This window comes from Narcine bancroftii, chromosome 1, assembly GCF_036971445.1.
Source record: "Narcine bancroftii isolate sNarBan1 chromosome 1, sNarBan1.hap1, whole genome shotgun sequence".
Lineage (NCBI taxonomy): Eukaryota > Metazoa > Chordata > Chondrichthyes > Torpediniformes > Narcinidae > Narcine > Narcine bancroftii.
Genome location: NC_091469.1, coordinates 141,980,023 through 142,006,104, shown reverse-complemented (window position 1 = coordinate 142,006,104; position 26,082 = coordinate 141,980,023). Strand labels below are relative to the sequence as shown.

At 41.9% G+C, this 26,082-nt stretch overlaps 1 protein-coding gene across 1 annotated transcript in view; it reads left to right on the top strand.

Annotated features, from left to right (window-relative positions):
* Positions 1 to 1,270: 1,270 nt before the first annotated feature.
* wdr17 (WD repeat domain 17) overlaps positions 1,271 to 26,082 on the top strand; it is a 144,205-nt gene continuing 119,393 nt past the window's right edge. Inside the window, exons 1-7 of the mRNA XM_069940891.1 lie at positions 1,271 to 1,399; positions 4,079 to 4,262; positions 5,577 to 5,807; positions 8,802 to 9,053; positions 18,984 to 19,106; positions 22,174 to 22,361; positions 22,502 to 22,670. Of these exons, the coding sequence (XP_069796992.1) occupies positions 1,277 to 1,399; positions 4,079 to 4,262; positions 5,577 to 5,807; positions 8,802 to 9,053; positions 18,984 to 19,106; positions 22,174 to 22,361; positions 22,502 to 22,670 (1,270 nt within the window). The 5' untranslated portion in view covers positions 1,271 to 1,276. The remainder of the gene's footprint in view (positions 1,400 to 4,078; positions 4,263 to 5,576; positions 5,808 to 8,801; positions 9,054 to 18,983; positions 19,107 to 22,173; positions 22,362 to 22,501; positions 22,671 to 26,082) is intronic.

The window sequence follows — 26,082 nt, the reverse complement described above, 5'->3', positions numbered from 1 at the left end:
AGCTACTGCCCCAGCTATCTCTTCTTTCACTTCCCACAGCAACATGGGGTATATCGCGTCTGGCTCTGGGGACTTATCAATCTTGATGTTTTTAAAAAGGTTCAACACTTCCACTTCCTTAATCGCCACATTGTCCAGCACACAGGCCTGTTCAATTTCGACCTCATTGTGATCAAAGTCCTATTCTCTTGTGAATACTGATGCAAACCATTTATTTAGGACCTCCCCAACCTCCTCTTCCTTCTGGCACATGTTCCCTCCATTATGCTTTAGCGGTCGCACCCTCATTCTCATCATCCTTCTGTTGATCACATACGAATAGAACGCCTTGGGTTTCTCCTTAATTCTAAATGCCAAGTCCTTTTCATACCCCCTTTGAGCACTCCTAAGTCCTTTCTTGATCCTTCCTGGCCACCATATACTTCTCATGAGCCTTTCCTGTTTCCTTCTTCCTATATCTAATATATGCTTCCTTCTTCCTCTTGACTTAATGCTTGATCTGTTTCATCAGCCACAATTCCCTTTTCCTTCCATCTTTTCCTTGTCCCATTGGATCAAACCTATCTGGAACCCTGCACAAGTGGTCCCTAAATTTCCTCCACATTACTTCTGTGCTTTCACCCTTAAACACGTTTTCAATTTATTTTTGCTAGTTCCTGCCTCATCCCTTCATAATTAGCCCTTCCTCAGTTAAGCACTTTCCCAGTTTGACAGTTTATGTCCTTTTCCATAGCTATCTTGAAGCTAAGGGAGTTGTGGTCACTCTCACTGAGAGGTCCGCCACCTGACCAGGTTCATTACCCAGAACTAGATCCAGTATGGCCTCACCTCTAGTTGGCCAGTCCACATACTGCAGCAGTATGCTTCTACTATAACTTCCACCATTTCTTTCAGTACTTTGGGATGCATTCCATCAGGACCAGGGAACTTACCTACAGTTCCTTTAAGCCCACTCGTTTGTGCAGCATTACTTCTTCAATGGATAGCGATTATATTGAGGTCCTCATCTCCATTGCATCCATCCCATGAGAGCACTGTTGTGGTCAAAGTTAACTCTCGGGTGCTGATTAGTTCTCCAATAGTACTTGGAAGTATCCTATATTTATATTGTCCAGTTGTTGAAGAATGACTGGGATCATTTTCTTTGTAGCCTAGAGTTCATGGCTGATGCGAGAACACTGCAGTGTGATTCAATAATAAAATGTCCAACACCGGAAGTTGCTAACTTCAGTGTGTGACTTAATTTTTGCCTTGTTTAACATGTTCACAGGTGAAGATGTCACAAGTTAAGCAGGTGGGACTTTTGGCCGCTGGTTGTCAGCCTTGGAACAAAGATGTTTGTGTTGCCAGTGGAGACAGATTTGCTTATTGTGCTACACTGGCTATTTATATTTATCAGGTAAGTTAAAACAGACCAGATAATGTTGTGGAGCATTCCTTACATGACAGCCTTGTTCATTCTTCTTCCTATATACTGCATCAACATTTCCCTACTCACTCCTCTTTTCCACCCTTCTGACATAACTCATGTCAGAGGAAACAGGTATGTATTTGTACTTCTTCAGTTTGTGGCTCACTAGACTGAAACAACAAATGCAGATTGGGATAAAAATTTAAAGGACAGGTTTCAGTCTGGATGGGTGAGTCCCAGCTTACTGTGTGCCAGTTTTAATCTCGTTAATTGTCTGACCTTGTTCTCTTACATTGCTCTAATGAGGATCAAAAGAGGTTGAAAGGGATAACATCTCATCTTCCTACAGGGCTCACATTCCTGCCTTCCAGCCTTGTCATAGCATTCAGCAATTATATATGTTTATTAGATAGACTTTGCGTGATTTTACCAGTCTGAAGAATGGCCGACATCTCAGCACTGGTAGTTCAAACACGAATGACCAAAACTCCAAATCTCCATTTCTTTACGTGAGTTTAGACAGGATACTGGAAGTGCGGTAGGTAAGGAGGTAGGAATTGCAATGCCTCTGAGATGACATCCTATTCATTAGCCCATTGTTCGTGGAATACCTGCAGGTCACTTTAGACTGCAGGCGTTCCGGGTAATTAACAAAGGGTCTAGGACAGCGGTTCTCAAACTTTCCACTCACTTACCACTTTAAGTAATCCCTATGCCATCGGTGCTCGGTGATTAGTAAGGGATTGCTTAAGTTGGTATGTGAGTGGGGAGGGAAGGTTTAGAATCACTGCTCTAGACCCAATTGTTACTGAAATATTTTGCTTGAGAAAAATTGTCATTGGCCCCATTTCCCATGAAGTGATGAAACGGTGCACATAACGAGTCAATTGGGCATGATTAAAACAGTAGTTAACTTTTTCTTTCCAAGCATATACCACCTTAAGCAATCCCATACTAATCACAGAATACCTATGGCATAAGGAATACTTAAAGCAGTATGTGAGTGGAAAGAAAAAGGTCTAGGAGGTAAAATGGCACCCTCATTCCCATTCTGACCTTTTTACACAGCATGTGTTCTGGGAAAATGGGAATATTTTCCTGCAACACAGTGGCTGTGTAATAAAACATAGTAGATAACGATTCTGAGATGACACGAGCCAATAATGGAAGTAGAAATAATAATCCTTTAGGATAGTTGAATATAATCCTACCGAGTTAATATGAGTTTATGAAACTTAAATCTTTTGCTCAAATCCTTTGACAATGAGAGTGGACAGAGGTGAATCAGTAAATGTTACGTATTTAGATTTCCTAAAGGCATTTGATGAAGTGACCCAGAGAGGCTGGTACATAATGTAAGTGCCCAAAGTATTGAAGGAAATGCCCCAGCCTATTGCTGTTACATCGAAAGCAAAGAATTGGAATAAATGGTCCTTTTCTGGCTGGAGAGTTGCAACTTGTGGAGTACTCCAGGGATCAGGTATCAGTTAAGTTGTCCGATAATGAGATGAAAATAGGTCGAAGGGCACGATGTGATGAGGCCATTGCGATTTTAGAAAGGAATATCGCATGTGAAAACCTGACAAATGTTAAATAAGAAAGTCTTCTGATTTCCAGGTTGGCATAATACATTTTTTTTGCTACAGCTAAGGTTATCATAATAAATCTTTTTTGTGCTCCATCCAAATCGAGGCCAAGTTCTTGACTTCTTATATTACTTAGAAGAAAGATCTCTGGATTTTTTGGGATGTTGCTTTTTGTGATTTTATTTAATACCTGATTTAGATCTTCCCAAAACATTTCCACTTTCTCACATGCCCAAATTGCATCTACTGTTGTTCCCATTTCCTTCTTACAGAGAAAACATCTGTCTGATACTGTTGGGTCCTAATTATTTAACTTTTCGGGTGTGATGTATAGCCTGTGTAACCAATTCAGAAGATAGCCTGAGAGTACAGCAATGGTACATAGAAATGAATAAATGTATTCCATTGGAAAAAAAACATATAATTTAAGAAATAACATCACAGTATTCGAACTGGCCCAGTGTGTAAAAGTAGATGACACAATTTTCTTGTTTATTTTCATTGTGTGATGACATTGTTTAATGGGTTTAATGTATCATATATGTTGAGTGTTGAGTGGGTGGGGAGGGGGTTGGGAAGGAAGGAGGGAAGGGAGGGGGAAAAAGGGGAGAAAATGATAGTGTGTATATTCAAGAGGGAAAGTTTATGTGTATTTTGGTCAATAAGGTTCATAGTGTGAAAATAAAAAAAAATTAAAAAAAAACAAGAAAGTCTATAGATGCTGGGGTTGAGTGTACCCTGATGAATGTCCCAGGCCTGACACATTGATTATCCATTACTTCTTACGAATGCTGTGTGGCCTGATGAGTTTTAAAGGAAAGTTTTAGGTGATTTTCATGATCAGCAGCTCAAAATCCATAAAACAGACCCCAAAGGGTTCAGGAAGCAAATTGTTCATTTTCCAGTTTAATGTAGCTGTGAGGTTTAGATCCCTTCCTGCAATTTTACGGGGAGTCCGAGCTAAATCTAGACTTTTCATTTATCTCTGCATTAATTGCACCCTTTCGTGAACCTAACAAGATGAAACAAAGATTTAATCTATTAAAATTGCCATCTAATTATGCTTTCGCGTGTCATTCAGCTTGATCACAGATACAATGAATTTAAACTCCATGCGATCATGTCTGAGCACAAGAAGACTATCACAGCCATCTCTTGGTGCCCTCATAGCCCCGACACCTTTGCCAGTGCCAGTGCCGATAACCTGGTCATCATTTGGAATGTGGCCGAACAAAAGGTGATAGCAAGACTGGACAACACAAAAGGTACACAAAGAAGCATTTGCACTTTACGAATGAAAATAACCACAAAAAAAAATGAAGATGCTGGAAATCTGAAATGAAACTAAAACATTTAGGCATTATCTGAGTTAACACAGCAGGAGAGGCTTCCCCATTCAATGTGTTTAAGATACATCTACTGTAAGCCACCTCCTATTCAGCACATATGGAGATTGGTCGATGCTGCATAAGTGAATTTTCTAGTTGCTTGAGATTGCTCGTGGCATGAATTGGCGAACTAATGGCAAGGTGCGCCCATTTTAAACTTGTATTTTTTACCTATTTATTTTTTGCCAACCTTTTGCCAGTTGCTTGAGGCTGCTGGTTGCTTGAATCCCAGATGACAGGCATTTTACTGCAGAAAGATTTTTGAATAATGGGGAAGTAAAGGCAGTGGGGAATAGGCTGGTCGATGGAGCTGAATTTACAGCCACAACTTATTGAGCGTAAGAGTGGGAAAGAGAGAATAGAAGTTTTCAGTTGTAGGGAAGCTGGGAAAGGAATGGACACAGCCAAAGGACCATCTCAGGGTGATGCTAAATTATTTAAGAGATTAACTTACTGATTTTTGTTTTGGTCCCTTTATGAATCCTTCAAATATGTGAACTTTTGAATTGTTCTGCTGTTGCAGGGTCAATGTGCGTACACCAAACTCTCATAATCCCCAAGGTGATCATCGCCCCAGGAGCCTGCTGGGGAAATGTTGATTGAGACATAAATATCAATAGCAGAGTTCGTTCCCCTGTTCTTCTTCAACACAGTAAAATGGAACTTTTCATGTCCACCTGAGAAGAGAAGATGGTCCTTTAATTGAACATCTCATCCATTGACTGCACAGCACTCCCAGACACTGCACTGGATTAAAATCGTTATACTACCCAGAAACAGGCCCTTCCTCTCACAGTATCCATGCTCGTGTATACTAATCCTGTTCACCAGCGCTTGGTCCATCTCCATTCTATGCTGTGCTGATTCAGGTGCTCATCTGAATGCTTCTTACAGTCTCTTTCTCCACCACATCCTCAGATAATGCATCAGCACCAACTTTTACATTTAAGTATCTGGACTGAGATTCAAACCTGACAAGTGGCAAAAGACCCTATTTTATCATACTGCATTCCACAATATCTTTCAATCTTGCCCAAGGTGTTACAAGCTGAAATTCATACACCAAATATCATTTTGAGAAAACCCACACTAACATTTAATTTATTATTCTGTAATAATTTACTTTTTGCAGTATGGTTGTGAGGAGATATTGTTTTGCATGTAGTTTTTAACGTTTTATTTGCTCTCCAGGGATTCCTGCTTCTCTCAGTTGGTGTTGGAACTCGGGTGAAGCGGTGGCATTTGTCTCTCACCGAGGTCCGTTGTACATCTGGACTATCTCTGGACCAGACTGTGGGGTTGCAGTCCATAAGGAGGCACACAGCTTCCTGTCGGACATCTGCCTGTTCAGGTGGCATCCTAGAAAGAAAGGGAAGGTGGTTTTTGGACACATGGATGGGAGCTTGTCCATCTTTCAGCCCGGTAAGTCCAGGTGTTTGACAAAAGTAATTGTGCATGATCACAAGTCAATTTAGCCAATGAACATATTCTGCTCATAGTCTGATCTATGAATCAATAACTGCCAAAGCTTCTGGCAGCATTTGTAAAATTTCAGCCTTTCTGAATGATTTTTCCCTCTACCTGTCTGTACACATCTCTCCTATCCTCTATCACCTCTGGCCCCTCTCCCAGGTTCTTTCCTCCTTTATATTGCCTTTTTTTGCAGGAATCTGTTCTGTGTGATTTTTATAAATGACCTGGATGAATAATTAGAAGCATGGGTCAGTATGTTTGCAGATGACATCAAGGTTGGAGGTGTGGTGGATGGTATAGAAGGTTGGCCATAAGCTACAGCAGGATACAAATATGCTGCAGAGTTGGGTGGGGAAGTGTTAAATGGAGTTCAATCCTGATAAATGTGAAATGATGCATTTTGGAAGGTCGAACTTGAAGGTCGGATTCTTAGTAGTGTGGAAATCCGTACATCTCTCGAGGTTTCTGCGCAGGTTGATGGGATAATTAAGAAGGATTATGGTGTGCTGACCTTCATTAGTAGGGAAATTGAGTTCAAGAGTCAAGAAGCTAATGATGCAGCTCCATAAAACTCTGGTTAGACCACACGTGGAGTGCTGTGTTCAATTCTGGTTGCTTCATTATAGGAAGGTTGTGGATGCTTTAGAGATGGTGCAAAGGAGATTTACCAGGATGTTGCATGGAGTGGAGAACAAGTCTTATGATGCAAGGTTAACAGAGTTAAGGCTTTTCTCTTTGGAGTGAAGAAGGATGAGAGATTACTTAATCTCAAAAACCTCTAAGATTATGAGAGGTATAGATAGGATTGACAACCATCACCTTTTTCCCAGGGCAACAGTATCATATAGCAGAGGACAGCTATATAAGGTGGGAGGAGTTAAGTTTAAGGGGAAATTCAGGGATATGTTTTTTACACAGAGAGTAGTGGGTGCCTGGATTGCATAGCCAGAGGTAGTGGTCACAGCTGGCACCAATGGGGGACATCCCCAAATGAGTTATTGTGTTCCCTCCCCCCCCCCCACCAGCACTAACACCACTAGCGTCACTGGTCTCCATGAGATATAAGTAGCACATTTATCTATTATATCAGAGGGAGGGGGAAGTGTGAAAATGGTGCATAGAGGAGGTATGGCACCTGCTCTCCACCTGTCTATCTTCTGAGTGAGTCTTCAAACATCAATTTGTGCATACCCACGGTTACCCTAATGACTTAGGCTTGTTCTGATGCTGACCCAGGTGATGGTGGAGGCTGGTATAATTGGAACATTTAAAAGATTGGATTGGCAGAAAAAAGAGTGTATTGGGTGTGAGGTAAAGAGGTTTACATTGTTGAGTAGGATTTTATCGGTCAGCACAACTTTGCCCTCTGAAGGACCTATGCTGTACTGTTAGGTTCTATGTATGTCATTTCACCACTTTCATTAGTCTTGACAAAGAGTTCAGATCCGAAAATTTTACTGATCATTTCTTCTCATGATGTTGTCTGACCTGTTGAGTTCCTCCAGCAACTCTTTGTTCAATATATTGGAAGACGTTTTTGAAGTAATCTATACATTTCTGAAAGAAACTTATTTGTACCCCATTTACTTATCAATATTTCTAATTCATTCTGGTGAGGTAATATCAAATTACTTCAAAAACTTGCTCTCAAGTTAGGAATCCACAAATCAAGATTAAGATGGGAGGTTGATTTAAATAGAATATATGAAAATAACTGGAAGTGATTATGTTAAGAAAATCTGACAAAAATTATTAATGTTAATATTAATATTAATGGTTCAATATTTTTTTCATCAATATATTTAACTCCTCAAAAATTTTTAAAAATGTTGAATCCAACGTTGTCAGATTTAGGTTTTAGGTGTGATCAGGAAATTGGTTCCTTTTTTCATTCTACTTGGGAATGTCCTAAAGTAAACCCTTTCTGGTTAGAGGTTAAAGTTTTTTGGAGAAAATATTAAGGGTTAAATTCCCACAGGATCCGATGCTATTTTTTATTAGGTAATATTAAAGTGGTTAGTTCTAAATTACGATTAACTATATGTCAAATTGATTTTTTATGATTGGCTTTAGCTGTTTCTAGGGAGTGCATAGCCATTACTTGGAAATCAAATATGGATTTAAGGATGAAGAGGCTGCAGGCAGAATTGTGTTCTTGTATTCCACTTGAGAAAATAACATAATTTATGTACTATTTTTTCTTGAAAATATGGACCCCATTTCACTACCTCCTTATTTATACCTAATGCCTCCACCTTTTTTCCTAACCTCCTGTGGGGAACTTTGTCAAAAGTTTAACTAAAGTCTAAATAGACAGCATCCACAGCCTTCCCTTCATCAATCTTTTTTGTAACCCCCTCGAAAAACTCTATATGGGTGGGAGTTTAAGGTTAAGGAGGTTTTGTTACAGTTGTACAGATGTTGTGAGGCCACACCTGGACTGTTGTCCATAGTTTGGGTCCTCTTAAAAGAATATGAGTTTTCGAGGCAGTCCAAAGGAGATTTACAAGGTTAGTTCATGGGATGAGTGGGTTATCCTATCAAGAGAGGCTGGCAAATTTGGGCTTGTAATCTTTGGAATTTAGAAGAATCTGGGGTGACCTTATTCAGACATATAATATCCTAAAAAGGGTAGACTAGTAGATGTTGAGATGTTTTAATCAGAGGTAAAGTCACAAAGAAGGTGGTTTAATTAACAATTAAGGGGCCACAGTCTACAACTTGGGTACATGCAGGTTTCTTCTCCCAAAGGATAATGAAGACCGAGTAGGCTACTCCTGTGCCAACTTTCAACAAAGCAACCTCCCAGTCAGTGTCCAGTCTCTCTGATGGAAGAGGGCAACTGCCTGTACTTTCCTTCTCTGATGTAAGAGGACAACTGCCTGTACTTTCCCTCTCTGATTTAAGAGTGCAACTGTCTGTACTTTCCCTCCTTCTGCTCAGGTACCAAGGGTCAGAAGCATGTGCTGAGGCCTGAATCCCTGGAGGGCACAGATGAAGAGGATCCCATCACTGCTCTGGAGTGGGATCCGCTCTCCACTGACTATCTTCTGGTGGCCAATTTGCACAACGGAATCCGCCTGGTGGATTCAGAGTCACTGTCCTGCGTCACCACCTTCAGTTTCCCCAGTGCAGCTGCTTCAGTCCAGTGCTTGGCTTGGGTTCCCAGTGCTCCGGGCATGTTTATAACTGGAGGTAGGAATCAAAACGTCAATGATGAAAAACTCCCTGAAACATATTTCTCCTGATTTATAGCAATAGCATATTTTGTTACTGGATTGTGAATGTTGGTATCCATAGAGAAAGTGATTTGTGGCATTCCACAGGGATCCGTTCTCGGACCCCAGCTCTTTGTGATTTTTATTAATAACTCGGATAAAGAAGTGGAGGGGCGGATCAGTAAGTTTACAGATGCTGTTAAGAGGTGTTGCGGATAGTGTGTAATGTTGTCATAGGTTACAAGAGGACATAGACAGCAGATGATACAAAGATAGATGGAGAGGCAGGTAGTGATGAGCAAATAGAGAAGCTGGAGAGAGACTAAGATTAGGTGAATGGGCAAAGAAATAGCAAAGGAAATACAATATTGAAAGTGTACAGTCATGCCCTTCATTAGAAGAAATAAAAGGGCAGACTATCCTCATTCAGATGAGAATAAAATTCAGAAGTCCAATGGGACTTGGGATTCCTTGTATAGAATACCCTATAAATTAACATCCAGGTGGAGTCATTGGTGAAGAAGATGAATGCAATGTTTGCATTCTTATCTGGAGGAATAGGATATAAGAGCAGGGATGCGACTCTAAGGATTTATAGGGCTCCAGTGAGGCCTCACTTGGAGTATGGAGACAGTTTTGGCCTCCTTATTTAAGAAAGAATGAGCTGGCATTGGAGAGAGTTCAGAGAAAATCCACAAGAATAATTCCTGGAATGAAGGGCTTAGCATATGGGAAATGTTTGACAACTCTTGGACTGTACTCCTGGGAGTTCAGAAGGATGAGGGAGATGGCATAGAAACATTTTGAATGTTGAAAGTGCTGGACAGATTAGATGTAGCGTAGTTGCTTCCTATGGCAGGGGAATCTAGGACAAGAGTGCACAACTTCAGGTTTGGAGGGCCCAACTTCAGAATTGAAGGGTGTGCATTTTAAAACAGAGATGCAGAGCAATTTCTTTAGCCAAAGAGAGGTGAGCCTTTGGAATTTGCTGCCACAGGAGGCTCTGGAGACCAAGTTGCTGGGTGTATTTCAGACAGAGATTGATAGGTTTCTGAATAGTCAGTGGGCCTGAGTGAGAGAATAGATCAACTTATGTTGGAATGGCAGAACGTACCCAATGGGCCAAATAGCCTACTTCCGCCCCAATATCTAATGGTCTTGCGATATGGACAGAGTTCGACGGAGAAGTGGCGTATGGAGTTCAATCCAGATAAGTGTGAAGTGACGCACTTTGGAAAATCGAACTTGAAGGCAGTGTACGTGTTTAATAACAGGAATGTTAACAGTGTGCGGGACTAGAGAGATCCTGGGGTCCAGACCCATAGATCTTTCAAGGTCACCGCACAAGTTGATAGAGTGGTTAAGAAGGCATATGGTGTGCTAATCTTCATCAGTCAGGGGATTAAGTTCAAGAACTGTGAAGTTATGTTGCAGCTCTATAAAAAACTGGTGAGACCACACTTGGAGTATTGCAGTAAGTTCTAGCCACCTCATTGTTGGAAGGATAAAGAATATTTAGACAGGGTGCAAAGCAGGTTTATCAGAATATTGCTTAGACTGGAGAACATGTCATATGAAGCGAGGTTGATAGAGCTAGGGGGTTTTATCTTTGGGGCAACAAAGGATGAGATGTGACTTAATGGAAGTATACAAGATTATGAAGGGCTAAGAAAGGGTGAGCAGTCACTACTTTTTTCCCAGGACGACAATATCCAATACCAGAGGACATCTGTTTATGGTGTGCGGAGGAAAGCTTAAGGAGATGCGAGAGGTAAGTTTTATGCATAGAGAGTGATGGCTGCCTGGAATGCATTGTCAGGGATGTGACAGAGGCTGGTACAATGGGAACATTTAAAAAAATTCTAAGATGAGGATGTGAGAAAATCCATGTTGGGTATAAGGAAAGAGGTCTAGGTGCCACAAGACTTGTATCACCAGATTCAGGAACAGCTACTACCCCTCCACATTCAAACTGATCACCAACAAACTCAATCAGGTACTTTTTAAGGACTCTAAACATTTGCACTTAATTTATTATTTTATTGCACAGTCAATTGATTTACATTTTTTATTTGTTTACATTTGTACATTGTCAGGTTTTTTTTGCACTATCAATAAGGGGTCATTCTGCCTCGCCCACAGGAATAAGAATATCAGTTATGTATGTGAGGTTATAGTGAAGTATTCTATACTGAGCTACTATAGATGTCAGTGTGTGGAATCGCTGCACACATTGTCGAGTTGAACTATACACAGGGAAGCCGATGTACACACTGTGGAATCTAGTGCAAGACTGACACCTCCAGGCTTGCATGCTGAGCTTGCTTCTGTCACATGGACAGGAGGTGATGTCAACAGCCCAAATAAAAATGCGTTGGATGCAGATCAATTTCCCGAGTTCTCCACATCACATCCACCATTTCAGAAGCCGGTTTGCTTGCTGGTAAGTTGGTTGCCACAATGTTATGTATGTCCTCTGACGATAAATCTGAAATCCAGATCTGAGGTAGGTAAAGAAGGAGTCGGTTTACAAACACTGCCACATCATCGTGGGCTGAATGACCTATACTCGACTGTAATGTTCTCTTTTCTATGTTCTAAGCAACAGAGGAAGGATAAGTGAACCAGGGCTGTAATTCTCATCAGCAAAAGTCATAGTGGAGTCTTTACATCTCTTCTCTGACCCTCTTCCACTGATCTGACATGGAAATTCCAGGTCAGTCATTAGCGAAAGGGTGAAGTTACCAGGCCAGAGTCCAAAGCTCATAAAAAATTATAATTGCATTAATGGAAGATGAGTATAAATGGGTGGTTGATGGTCAGTGTGGATTTGTTGGGGTGAAGGGGCCTTTTCATCTGTGAAATGTCTCTGAAGGTGATTTAAGTTCCAATGAAAATTTAAAAAACACATACAAACGTTAGAAATCTGGAGAAAAAAAAGTAGTAGAAATTTCTAGAAAGACTGGTCAGAATGCATCCATGGTATGAGAAACTCCATGAAGAAGGGCTCAGGCCTGAAAATGTTATTAATATAGCTTTACCTCCTATGGTTGCTGCAAAACTGCCCGAGTCCGTCAAGCATTTCTGTGTTTTGACTACAATCGGAGCATCTGCAGAGTTTCGAGTCAAGAACCCCTCCAACAGATCTCCCACAATGGCAACTGTGGAGTTACATATAAGCAATAAAATATAAATTAATTTAAAAAGACATTAAGGAGGACCTTAACACCTCACAGATCATAGAACGTTCTCGGTCCCTGCTCGACTCGCTTTACACCTATGACTGTGTGGCTTGGTACGACAAGAACACTATCTACTAAATTGCTGCCAATACCACAGTAGTCGAATCAGCATACAAGAGGGAGACTGAAAACTTGGCTGAGTGGTGAACCAGCAATAACTTCACACTCAATGTCACCAAAACAAGGAGCTGATTGTTGACTTCAGGAAGGGAAAACCGGATGTGTAAGATCTAGTAATCATTGGGGATCTGAGGTGAAGCGGGATGAGTCACTATCTCAGAGGATCTTTCCTGGAGCCAACACACTAATTGCATCATGAAGAAAGCACGTCGGTGCATCCACTTCCTCAGAAGTTTGCAGAGGTTGGCATGACATCGAAAATCCTGGCAAATTTCTACAGGTCTGGTATGGGGACACCCTTACCCAAGCACTTAATTCCCTGCAAAAGTTTGTGGACACAGCACAGGACATCACAAGCAAACCCCTTCCCAACTATTAAGAATATTTATGGGGAACGCTACCGTTGGAGGGCAGCAGCAATCATCAAGGATCCACACCACTCGACACAGGCTCTGTCCTCACTGCTACCATCTAGAAAGAGGTATAGGTGCCTCAAGACTCACATCTCCAGGTTCAAGGTCAGCTGCTCCCCCTTCACCTTCAGACTCCTCAACAACAAACTCAATCAAGATTCAATTTATTGTCATGTAATAAATCAGTCATATTACATGAAATTACTTTTGCCTTCTGTAAGGCAGACAGATTCGCCATTGACAGAAATTGCCTGAAGCACCTCTTACAATCAGAGAAAGAGAAGCAAAAGAGAATCCCCAGAGTCACTGACCGTCCGTAGATTCATCTCACCATTCCCACAACCTTTACGACCACACAGATTCAAGCCCAAACCATCAGCAACCCAAGCTCCAGATCCAAACCTCCAATATGATTAAGAACCCTTTAGCCCCCCTCAACACCTTGTCACATCCCAATTCCAATATCTGGTACCCCTTCAGCTCGTTTTGAGCCAGTCTCCAGCAGTCCACCGCCTAGTGCAAGTCCCACGACCGCAGTCTGCAGCACCCCCAGCCTCTGTGGGTTCCTTGCCTCGAATCACCGGCAGCCTGCCACCTGTGTGGTCCTTTCAGCCACAAAACTCCTCACTGGTCCACCACTGTGGCCATTGTCCCATGGGTCATCTCCTCTGCTTCTCCTTCTCGGATGGAGGAGGGAGGTGGTCTCCCTGTTTTTCTGGTGCCTTGCGCCAGACCTCTGCCTCCCAGGAGTCCTCATGACCTTTGCTGGTCACATGCGCCACCATCTTGGGTCCAAACCCTACAGTCATGAGATTTTACGCTGCCATTTTTTTAAGGACTTTTTTCATTTAAGGACTCATCCTTTTCGCTTTGTTTTTTTTTTCTCCTCTCTGTATTGCACATTTGTTTATTTGTTTATATGTGTACATTGTGTAGTTTTTTTTTGCACTGCATGGTAACTCTGCCTTGCCCACAGAAAGAAGAATCTCAGAGAGTTTGTGATATCACGTATTTTCTCTGACCATAAATCTGAAATCTGAACAGCACAGTACAGGCCCTTCAGCCCATGAAGTTGTGCTGGCTGATATAAACCAATTCAACAAACTTTCGCAACCTCATAACCATCTTTTGCTTGTATCCACATGCCTGTCTAAGAGTTTTTTAAATGTCCCGATTGTACCATCACTCCTGACAATGCATTCCAGGCACCCATTACTCTCTGTATAAAACTTACCCTGATGTCTCCCCTAAGGTTTCCTTCCCTCACCTTGTACAGATGTCCTCTGGTGTTTACTACTCTTGTCCCGGGGAAAAGGTCCTGGCTATCCACTCTATCTATGCCTCTTGTAGGCCTGTATAAATTACTTCTCATCCTTTGCTCCAAAGAGAAAAGCCCTAACTGTGTTAACCTTGCCTCATAAGATGCATTCTCCAATCCAGGTAACATCCTGGTTAAATCTACTCTGCACCCTCTCCATAGCTTCTACATCCTACCTGTAATGAGGTGACCAGAACTAAACATTTATTCCAAGTATTGAGAGGGGACTTGATAGAGGTGTTTAAGATTTTAAAAGGGACAGACAGAGTAAACGTGGATAGGCTTTTTCAATTAAGAGTGGGGGAGATTCAAACTAGAGGGCATGGTTTAAGATTGAAGGGGGAAAATTATAAGGGGAACATGAGGGGAAATTTCCTTACGCAAAGGGTGGTGGGGATGTGGAATGAGCTTCCAACAGACGTGGTCAGTGGTTACATTTAAGGAAAGACTGGATAGTTACATGGATAGGAGAGGACTGGAGGGGTATGGACCGGGTGCTGGTCAGTGGGACTAGGAGGGTGGGGATTTGTTACGGCATGGACTAGTAGGGCCGAACTGGCCTGTTCTGTGCTGTAAGTGGTTATATGGTTATATGGTTATAAGTATGGTCTCGCCTGGGTTTTACAGAGTTCCAACATTGGCTCTGGACCCTTGAACTCAATCTCTCAAAGCCCATCATATAATATGATATGCGGATTTAAGGTCTTCCTTAATGACTTTTGTAATGTCTTCTGAACTACCAGAGCAACCTGTATGTCAGCCTTCAGAGATCTTGTAAATACTCATCACATTCACTAATGTCCTGTCAGGATGGATCACTGGCATTCTCATTATGTCTGTCTGTGCCCTCTGTGACAGATTATGTTATATTTTATATTGTATATAGATATGTTTTAAAGGAGATAAATTGTGTCAGGTTTTTAAGTGTAGGTCACATCCAAACACTTCAAAACAGACCTCATTTAAAATGCCAGAGCTCTGCTCAAGCCAGACAGTCCAGGCTCCGAATGTCTTTGCAAAAACTTTGAAGAATGCTTATAAGAACTTCACAAGTAGGTGTTAATTGGACATGCTGTGGAGTAATGCATTATTGTTTTGGAAAGCAACAGATGAACAAACTCAGAAAGTTGGGTCCGGTGCTGCAGTCTGTGAGCAGTTTTCTGCTCTAAGAGTGTTGTGTGGTTTTCTCAGAGAGTGAGAGAGAGAGAAAAAAAAAAAGTTCTACAGTTCAGTAGCAGCAACTGGGACTGGAACAGGACAAGCTGGCAAGCTTGTGGAAAACCCCATTTTGAAGATGGGTTGTGAGTTCTTAGTTAAGCCTGGTCAAAGCCCTTGTGGTTCATACAAGAGGAGATGACTGGGTGTATATGTTTCACTGAGATAAGAGAAACAAAAAAGAACTCTGTGGTGACCTGAGAGAAAGAGGTTATCATCTGGAAAGCCCTGAAGGAGCAAGTTTGTTTGGCAAGACACTGACATGGCTGATCAGAAGGAATCAGTTGTGGGTATCCAATGAACAACAAATCTCCCTCTGAAAACCAACAAGAACCTTCCTGAGCAGTAATCATTTACCTTTCAAGCACTAAAGCCTGGTGATCTTTATGAATGTTAAGAATTGCTTGATACCAGTGAACTTGGGGGAGTGAGAAGTGAGGTTGGACTGTAATTCAAATAACTTTCCTGAACTTACACACACATTAAGAACACGTGTATTCAGAATTAGAAGGGGGTTAAGTTAGGTTAAGTTAATAGTCATAAGTTAGAGTTTGATTCTGTTTTCATGTTTAAAGATAATTAAAAGTAACTTTTGTTTAAGTAACCATTTGTCTTGGTGAATTTCTATTGCTGCTGGGTTTTGCGATCCTCTGGGCCTATAATACTACACTCACCAGTGAAAAAACAGAGAATTCTGGAAACACTCTGCTTCTGATTGGATGCTGCCTGACTCCCAGCAGGTCAGGCTGCAACTGATTGGATGCTGCCTGACTCCCAGCAGGTCAGGCTGCAACTGATTGGATGCTGCCTGACTCCCAGCATCTGTTATCAGCATTTTCTATTTTTATTTTAGACTTCCACTCTGCACTTTTAAAAACATTTTTGGTATTGGGAAGCTTAGAGATCGACCATAAACACCAGCCTTGCCAGCAGAGTCTGTCCTGTGAGTGAATTAAAAAAAACATCCTCCTCAGAATACTGAACATGGATTGGTCAGCACAGAGTGAAAGTTTAAAGGGGAGAAACTGAGGCAGTAGTTTGAAGGGGCAGAGTTGTAAGGAGTGTTTGAAATCAATGGGAAAAGCAACAACCTGTATTTACAAAGGGTGTTAAATGTTATTCTTCCATAGCAGAAGCAGGAATGGGATCCAACAAATTAACTCTGAACAAAGTTAAACGAGGTATTAGACCTTGATGATGGAGATAGTGAGAAAGAAAGAAAGCAGGAGAGAAAGAGACATAAGTGTGGGGTGGGATTGCAGATGGACAGATAAATATTTGTATCGGTAAATTCAAGATTTTAATAGTACGTCAATCTGCAGGGGAGTGATTTAATTGGGTGAGGGAATAGAATTAAATAAGCTTGGATTTTGGTACAAATGGGATTGGTATGGAGAGGGTTTGGAACGGATTGAGAAGGATGAGTATTTCAAGTTTAGGACTTTCCGTGACGGATGAGCAAGTCTGGGGTGATTGTCGCACAAAAGCTTGGGTTGTGGTATGAATTGGATTGGTATGGAGAAGGTTTGGAACGGATTGAGAAGGATGAGTATTTCAAGTTTATGACTTTCCGTGACAGATGAGCAAGTCTGGGGATAATTGTTGCACAAAAGCTTGGGTTGTGGTATGAATTGGATTGGTATGGAGAAGGTTTGGAACGGATTGAGAAGGATGAGTATTTTAAGTTTATGACTTTCCATGATGGATGAGCAAGACTGGGGATGATTGTTGCACAAAAGCTTGGGTTGTGGTACAAATTGGATTTACGCGGTGCTGGTAAAAGTACACACAGCAGTGTTTTGGATAAATGCAGGTTCTTATGCAGCAGAAAATGAAAGGGAAAGAAGGGGTGGGTCATTGTTCAGTAAATGGATGAAGTAATGTGGGATAGAATCATGTGATGATACCGAGATTAAAGAATTTCCATGGTATCAGAGAGGATGTGCAGCCAAAAGTTCAATTTGCTAGGAGTAATTTTGGCGGACCACATCAGAAGGTGGGAGCAATGCACAACAGGAAAAAGGCTTTCCAGCAACTGCAGGCATCCTGTTCACCATCAAAATGCACAACAGGTGTTCTTAAAATCATTGTGTTCCATGTCATTTAAACTGTGTTTGAACTATTGCTTTATAATTGGCTTCAACTCTTTAATTATATAAATGCTTTATTTTGCAACATTAATTCTGCTTTGTGCAGTAAGTAATAGCCTCATGTTAAGTGGATTAGTGTATAGAGCAGGTTGTGGTTAAAGTCCAGCTCTAGCGATTTGGGCACGAACATCTCAGCTAACACGTGGGAACAGTGAGGGAGTGCTGTGTAACATTTCAGAAGAGAGATTAAACTGAACCCACATCTGTCCCTCTAAGTCCAATTGATGCCAAGGTTGGGTTCAAGTCCAGCAGGGACATCCCCTCCCCCCCCCCCCCCCCACACACACACACACCCTGATGTCCTGGTCACTTTTTTGATCTCAACCAATATCCCTAGAAAACAGAATATCTCACTGATATTTGTGGGAGAACTCTGTACCACCAGCGAGTGGAGTCTGAAAATGTTCTTTTTTTTTTTAATTTTATTTAAGAATTTTACAAAACCAAAAAATACAAAATATAGTCTAAAACTACCCCCTCCCCCTCCCACCTATCCCACCCTCTACAACCCTACCCCCTTCGGAGCTTATTTTTAAAAAGTCACAGTGAGATCAAGTTATAATGGGCAGTTGTACGGTGTGCCATCCTTTTACATCTTTCATCACATATAAAACTTTTACTTAACATCTAAACCCATACATTCCAAATACAAACCCCACATTTTAACAAAAAAAGAATAATTATTCCGCAAATTATACGTTATCTTCTCCAAATAAATTGAATTTCATTATGTCATCTTTGTATGCTCAATTCAACATCATATTACCAATATCAGACTGTAAACAGCTTACGAAGTTTAAATCATCGAATAAAATTAAGTATTTAGGTGTAATAGTGGATAAAGGATATCAAAGTTTATGCAGCTTAAATTGTGTGCCTTTCTTAAATAAGATTAAATTTGATTTAAATAGATGGAAGGAGTTACTGTTAACACTGATTAGACAAGTAAATTGTATTCAAATGAATATATATCGTCATATTCAGTATTTATTTCAATCCATTCCGAGTGCTGTACTGGAAAAAAAAAATTAAGGAATTAAATAAAACAATTCATTTGTTTTTATGGAAAGGCAAATTATCTAGAGTTTCTACGCTAAAGTTGACATGGATATATGATTTATGAGGCCTTCAATTACCACATTTTCGAATTATTATCAAGCAGCACAATTAAAATGTAAAATAATTCAGGACACCCTGAGATAATGGACATCCTTGTACACGCGAATCTTTTTTATTTATTTTATTACATACCAAAGTTCTACAATGCCCTTGTTTGAGTTCACCTCATTCCTTCATTGCGAGTTTAAAGTGAAGTAAAAACTGAGTTGCATCTTGTTCATGTCCACATTGAGTCAGTGACCAGCTGTGTCTAAAATGAGAGTAACCGGGCACTTTTTGTGATGCTTTCCTGACCTCTTTCTCATCCTCCAATCTTTCTCTGGTCGTTAGATTCCCAAGTTGGAGTCCTGCGTATATGGAACGTCTCAAGAACAACGCCCATTGATAATTTCAAACTGAAGAAAACAGGATTTCATGCTTTACATGTGCTGAATTCCTCACCAAAGAAAAAATGTAGGTAACAATTTAAAAGAAAATGTATAGCTTACAAATGTGACATGGAAATCAATAAAATTTATGGTTTAACACAGTCTAAAAGAACACTTAACATAACATAACATAACAATTACAGCACAGAAACAGGCCATTAGGCCCTTCTAGTCCGCACCGAACCAAACACCCCTTTCTAATCCCACCTCCCTGCACAATGCCCATAACCCTCCATCTTCTTCTCATCCATATACCTGTCCAACCTTTTCTTAAATAATACAATTGACTCCGCCGCCACTATTTCTCCCGGAAGATCATTCCACCCAGCTACCACTCTCTGAGTAAAGAAGTTCCCCCTCATGTTACCTCTAAACCTCTGCCCCTTAATTCTTAACTCATGTCCTCTTGTTTTAAACTTTCCTCCTCTTAACGGAAATAGTCTATCCACATCCATTCTGTCTATCCCTTTCATAATCTTAAATACTTCTATCAAATCCCCTCTCAACCTTCTACGCTCCAAAGAATAAAGACCCAACCTGTCCAATCTCTCCCCATACTCCAGATGCTTAAACCCAGGCAACATTCTGGTAAACCTTCTCTGCACTCTCTCCACTCTGTTTATATCCTTCCTATAATTAGGCGACCAGAACTGCACACAGAACTCCAAATGAGGCCGCACCAACGTCTTATACAATCTCAACATCACCTCCCAACTCCTATATTCCATGCAATGATTGATAAAGGCCAGCATACTAAAAGCCTTCTTCACCACCCTATTCACGTGAGTTTCTACCTTCAGGGAACGATGTACCGTCACTCCTAAATCTTTCTGCTCTTCTGTATTCCTCAATGCTCTCCCATTTACCACATATGTCCTATTCTGATTCTTCTTACCAAAATGAAGCACCTCACACTTATCAGCATTAAATTCCATCTGCCATTTTTCAGCCCACTTTTCTAAGCAGCCCAAATCCCTCTGCAATCCTTGAAAACCTTCTTCATTATCCACTATTCCACCTATCTTAGTATCGTCTGCATATTTACTAATCCAATTCACCACCCCATCATCTAGATCATTAATGTATATAACGAACAACAATGGGCCCAATACAGATCCTTGAGGCACACCACTGGTCACCGGCCTCCAACCTGACAGACAATTATCCACTACCACTCTCTGGCCTCTCCCTTTCAGCCAATGTTCAATCCATTTGACTATCTCAAAATTTATACCTAAAGACTGCACCTTCCTAACTAACCTTCCATGTGGTACCTTATCGAAGGCCTTACTGAAGTCCATATAGACAACATCCACTGCGCTACCCTCATCCACATTCCTAGTCACCTCTTCAAAAAATTCAATCAGATTGGTCAAACATGACCTTCCTCCCACAAATCCATGTTGAGTGCTCCTGATCAGACCCTGTCTATCCAGATGTTTATAAGTACTATCTCTAAGAATTTTCTCCATTAATTTACCTACCACAGACGTCAAACTTTAATATGTAATGTATACCCGTAGTGTGATATTTTACAATTAAAATTTGCTTTGCTATGTAATGAATACATTTTTAAAAAGAATTAATTAAGAATGATTTTGGATGATAATGCGGTAAATTGGATCAGCAGGTTTGCAGATGGCACTAAGATTGCAGTGATTGTGGACAGCGAAGAAGGTTTTCAAAGCTTGCAAAGGAATCTGGACCAGCTGGGAAAATGGGATGTGGAATGGCAGATGGAATTTAATGCAGACAAGTGGGAGGTGTTGCATTTTGGAAGGACAAACCAAGAAAGGACATACACAGCGAATGGCAGGGCACTGAGGAGTGCGGTAGAACAGAGGGATCTGGGAATGCTAATGCAGAGAAGTGGGAGGTGTTGCATTTTGGAAGGACAAACCAAGAAAGGACATACACGGCGAATGGCAGGGCACTGAGGAGTGCGGTAGAACAGAGGGATCTGGGAATACAGATATGTAGTTGCCTGAAAGTGGTGTCACAGGTGGATGTGGTTGTAAAGAGAGCTTTTGGCATATTGGCTTTCATAATCAAAGTGTTGAGTATAGGAGTTGGGATGTTAAAGTTGTATGAGACATTAGTGAGCCTAAATTTGGAGTACTGTGTGTAGTTTTGGTCACCTAACTACAGGAAATATAGCAATAAGAGATTGAAAAAAAAGTACAGAGAAGATTTACTAGGATGTTGCCCGGACTTCAGGAACTGAGATACAGGGAAAGATTAAACAGGTTAAGACTTCATTCCCTGGAGTGGAGAAGAATGAGGGGAGTTTGGATAGTGGTATTTAAAATTATGAGGGGACAGAAAGAGTAAATATAGATTGGCTTTTTCCACTGAGGGCAGGTGAGATACAAACATGAAGATATGGGTTAAGGCTGAAAGAAGAAAAGTTTAAGGTGAATATGAGGGGGGGCTTCTTCACACAGAGAGTGGTGGAGTGTGGATTGAGCTGCCAGCTGAAGTGGTAAATGCAGGCTCAATTTTTACATTTATGAAGAAGTTGGACAGGTACATGGATGAGAGAGGAATGAAGGGCTCTGGACTGGGTGAAGGTCAGTGGGACTAGGCAAAAAATAGTGGTTCGGCGCAGACTAGAAGGGACAAAAGGGTCTGTTTCTGTGCTGTATTGTTCTATGGTGTGTGATTTGGCATTGAGTCTCAGAATAACAGAGATATAGAATGGGGGAAAAGGCCCTTCAGCCCATCAAGACCATAACAACCATCACTTAAAGGGATGCAAACTCCACACAGATTGCACCCTGCATCAGGATTGGATAAAGCTGTAAAGAGAACAAGGGGAAGAAGGGCCATTTTAGCATACAGTATTGGGTGGCACAATTACCAATTAGCATAGCGGTTAGTGCAGCGTGTTTACAGAGCAAATGTTCAGGACTCGGGTTCAAATCCTGCACTGTCTGTAAGGAGTTTGTTGGGTTTTCTCTAGGGACTCCGGTTTCCTCCTACTGTTCAATTGGGTTAATTGGGTGTAAATTGGGCGGCACAAATGCATGGGCCGAAATGGCCTGTTACCATTTTAAAATTTTAGAATTCATTTTCCCTCTTGTCCTTTTCAGGTTATTCTGCACACTCACCATCCAAAAACCACCACACTTCATCAACCAGTGAAGCCATACCTCCTCCAACCCTGTCCCAGAACCAAGCTTTTTCTCTACCGCCTGGGCATGCCGTTTGCTGCTTCATGGATGGTGGTGTGGGCCTGTATGACATGGGAGCCAAGAAATGGAACTTCCTGAGAGATTTGGTAGGCTGTAAGAGAGATTTATCCATTTTCTTGTTTCCCCTTCTGCTGCATTGGCCAATAGACAAATGATTCTAGAGGCATTCTATCTGAAAAAGGCCAACAGATGCCTAAACAAGTCTTACTTTTACCTTGTGTTCAAGGGTCACGTGGAAACAATTTTTGACTGTAAGTTTAAACCAGATGATCCTAACCTTCTCGCCACCGCGTCATTTGATGGAACCATTAAAGTGTGGGATATTAACACCTTGACAGCAGTCTACACTTCACCTGGTAATGAGGGAGTCATCTATTCCCTATCCTGGGCTCCAGGTAAGAAATATTTTCTGAATGCCGATAAATACCAAACACACACCTTGAGTAAAGCTTCATTACATTGTCTTAAGAATAAAACAGCATTAGGAATCGAGAAGTATCTCATTAGTGAGGGCATCAAGGGATATGGGGAAAAGGCTGGAAATTGGAACTAGTGTAGTTCCAATAATGATAGCTTACTGTAGATGTATGGAACAGACTCAATTGGCCTAGTTCCTTTGTCTTGTGATCTTGTGATCAGGTATGATCTATACAGGACTTTGAGCCCACTTTGCCGGTCAATAACTGCATCTGATCCTTTACCTCAAGATCAATTTCCCATATGATCTTCAAGTTCTCTCATTACTCAGTGTTCTGAACTTATCAATCTCATCTTTTGTTGAATGACGGCAATTTCAAAGATTGCTGAGTCAGAGAATTCCAAACTCTATGCAAAGAAATGTCTCCTCCTCTCAGTCTTAATGTGACTGGCTGCAATGACTATAGCCCTGGTTTCAGACTGTTCAGCCTGAACAATAGTCTCAACCCCAATCTGCTGAATTCTGTGTCTCTCAATGAGTTTGTTTCAGATTCTACAAAATTAAATTAAAAGCCAATTGTTCCAATCTTTCCTCATTCCAGCTTCATGTGGGCCTTTGGAGAGCTCAGGTGAATTTTAATCACATTGCAATCCTAGGCATTACAAGAATCCTTAGGAACGCTGCCCAAGTCAAGAAAAAAAAAACAAAGAACTGATGATAATACTGAATTTTTAGGTTCAAAAGTTCAATACAAATTGAGTGAGACACTAACATGAAGGGGCAATATCCTCTTTGGAATTTTAAGAATGTAAAGCAATCTAATTGAAACACATAATCTTGAGGAGCTTGATGGGTAAGCGGTTAGAAGATCCACTGTTGAGAAGATGTAGGGGTGTGGTCAGAGAGTGAAGGGACAGTTGTTTAAGATGGAAATGGGGGAGGAACTCTTAGAGGACTTTGAATCTCTGGAGGTTTCTACTGCAAGGCAGACACAATAGATATTTTTAATGGTGAGTAAGATGTTCTCAAGATTCAAGGTTATTTTGTTCTCATGAAATAAAACCAAAAATGTGATATTACACAAAATTTTCCTTAGTCTACTGTAAGGCGAATCAACAGAAAAATTGCTTATCGCCCCTTAACAGTGGCATATCTAGGTCAAGTGACATCATTTGGCTGCCACTGACATTGGCACCCTCCCCCAGTTTAAAATATAAACCCACACCGGTCTGTCTCTACCCCTTCCCTCCCGATCACTGGGAGCCTACATTCTGGTGATGGAAGTCTGTCAGAAGTTTGTCTGGTGAGCGGGACATGGGTCAGGGTGCAAGGAGATCGGCAAGGTATGAATCTCTGCGGGTGACTGGAACAGGCTGTCGACAGGGCTGCCATCGTGCGGCCAGAGTGGGCTGTCGGCGGGGCCATCACCGGGTGGCATGGTGGGGCCGGCAGGGCTGTGACAGCCCCACCAGTCACCCGCTGACAGCCAGCCCTGCTGTCTGCCCAGCTTCCGGCACCTCACCGGGCTGCTCCGGCCTTTGGCATCTCACCGGGCCTCTTCGGCCTTCGGAGCAACTTTTCCTGGCTGGCGCCAGCACTGACAGGGCGGATCCAGCTGCGTGGGGGATTATGGGTAGGGAAAACAACTATTTTGCCGATTAAGCTGCCGCCAAGTCCCATGCAGGTCGAATGGCCCTGAAGTGGCCCATATTAGGTTAGGGACTCAGATATTGGGCTGGCAAGGCGAGAACAATGGCACCCCCTTGCAAGTGGCTCCCCAGTTCTGTGCCTCACCTTCCATACCCTCGATATGCCTATGCCTCTTACAGTCAGAGAAAGAGAAGCAAAAGAGAGCCCCTCCAGAGTCACAAGTGTCCATGGATTAACTTCAAGTGCTCCTGGAGCCACACAGCCTTCAGTAATCTGAGGTCCATATGTAAACCTCTGACACTATGAGGAAGCCTCCAACACCCTCAGCACCCTCTCACATCCCAGTTCTGATACCTGGAACACCTTCAGCCAGTCTTAAGCCAGTCTCTAGAAGTCCACAGCTTGGTATGAGTCCCTTGACGCCACTCGCCTGCAGCTTGCAGTCTGTGTGAGTTACTTGCCTCCAACAACCTGCCACTTGTGTGTTCTAGGGCATCAGAGCCCCTTGCTGGTCCACCGATGTTCACCGTACCATGGGTCATCTCATCTGCTTCTCCTTTTCAAACGTGGGATGGTCTCCCCATTTTCTAGTTCCCTCTGCCAGTCCTCTGCTTTCCCGGAGTCTGCACCTCATTCTTAGGCCAGTCCCTGCATTCCCAGGAAAATAAAACCACTATCAGTTCCTTTAACAGGTCATTTAAAGGCTGAACAGAGCCAGCAGTAATTGGACTTGGCGGTTGGAGGAGCTGATGGTGGCTTAGTTTAGTGTTGTTTTTCCGCTTCTCCTCAGTAAAGCAGTCTGGGTTTTTTTTTCCAACAGTACAAGTCTGGAGTTAAGGGGAGTTGAGGTCATCAATAGCAGAGTAGACTTGAGTGACTGTCTAACCTGCACCTGCTTCCATCTCTTATTTCCTATGCTAGGAACTGTTGCTAAAACACCGCACAGGATGCAGATACACTGAGAGGATTTGATTGGAACGTCTCAATGAATAATTGGAAACATGGCTCTTCAGCCGCGAGGAGAGTCCTGGAAAGGCAGGGTTATCCTGAGGCAGGACATTTTGGAGGAAGTATCATGGAGATGTTCAAAGTCGTTCTTAAATTCTGAAAGAGTTAAATGACCTTTGAGCTTAGCCTAGTGTTCAAGGGGAAACCAGAAAATGATTGGCTGAACAACCAGCGATGGATCACTGATTTCCAGGATGTGCATTCTGAAAGGTGCACATTTAATTGTGTATTTCAAAAGCAAAATGAATAAATATTCGCAGGAGAACAAAGCAGAATAGAGACTCGACACTGCAGGTGTTGAAATCTTGAGCAAATTTAAAAGAAAATGCTGGTTGAATTCAGCGCCTCGAGCAGCTTCTCTCTTTTTCAATCTTTTTATTAGCATTTCATAATATAAACAGCATCTTTTCTTTGGCTTGGCTTCGCGGACGAAGATTTATGGAGGGGTAATGTCCACGTCAGCTGCAGGCTCGTTTGTGGCTGACAAGTCCGATGCAGGACAGGCAGACACGGTTGCAGCGGTTGCAATGGAAAATTGGTTGGTTGGGGTTGGGTGTTGGGTTTTTCCTCCTTTGTCTTTTGTCAGTGAGGTGGGCTCTGCGGTCTTCCTCAAAGGAAGTTGCTGCCCGCTGAACTGTGAGGCGCCAAGATGCACGGTTGGAGGCGAGATCAGCCCACTGGGCGGTGGTCAATGTGGCAGGCACCAAGAGATTTCTTTTTTTTTTTTTTTT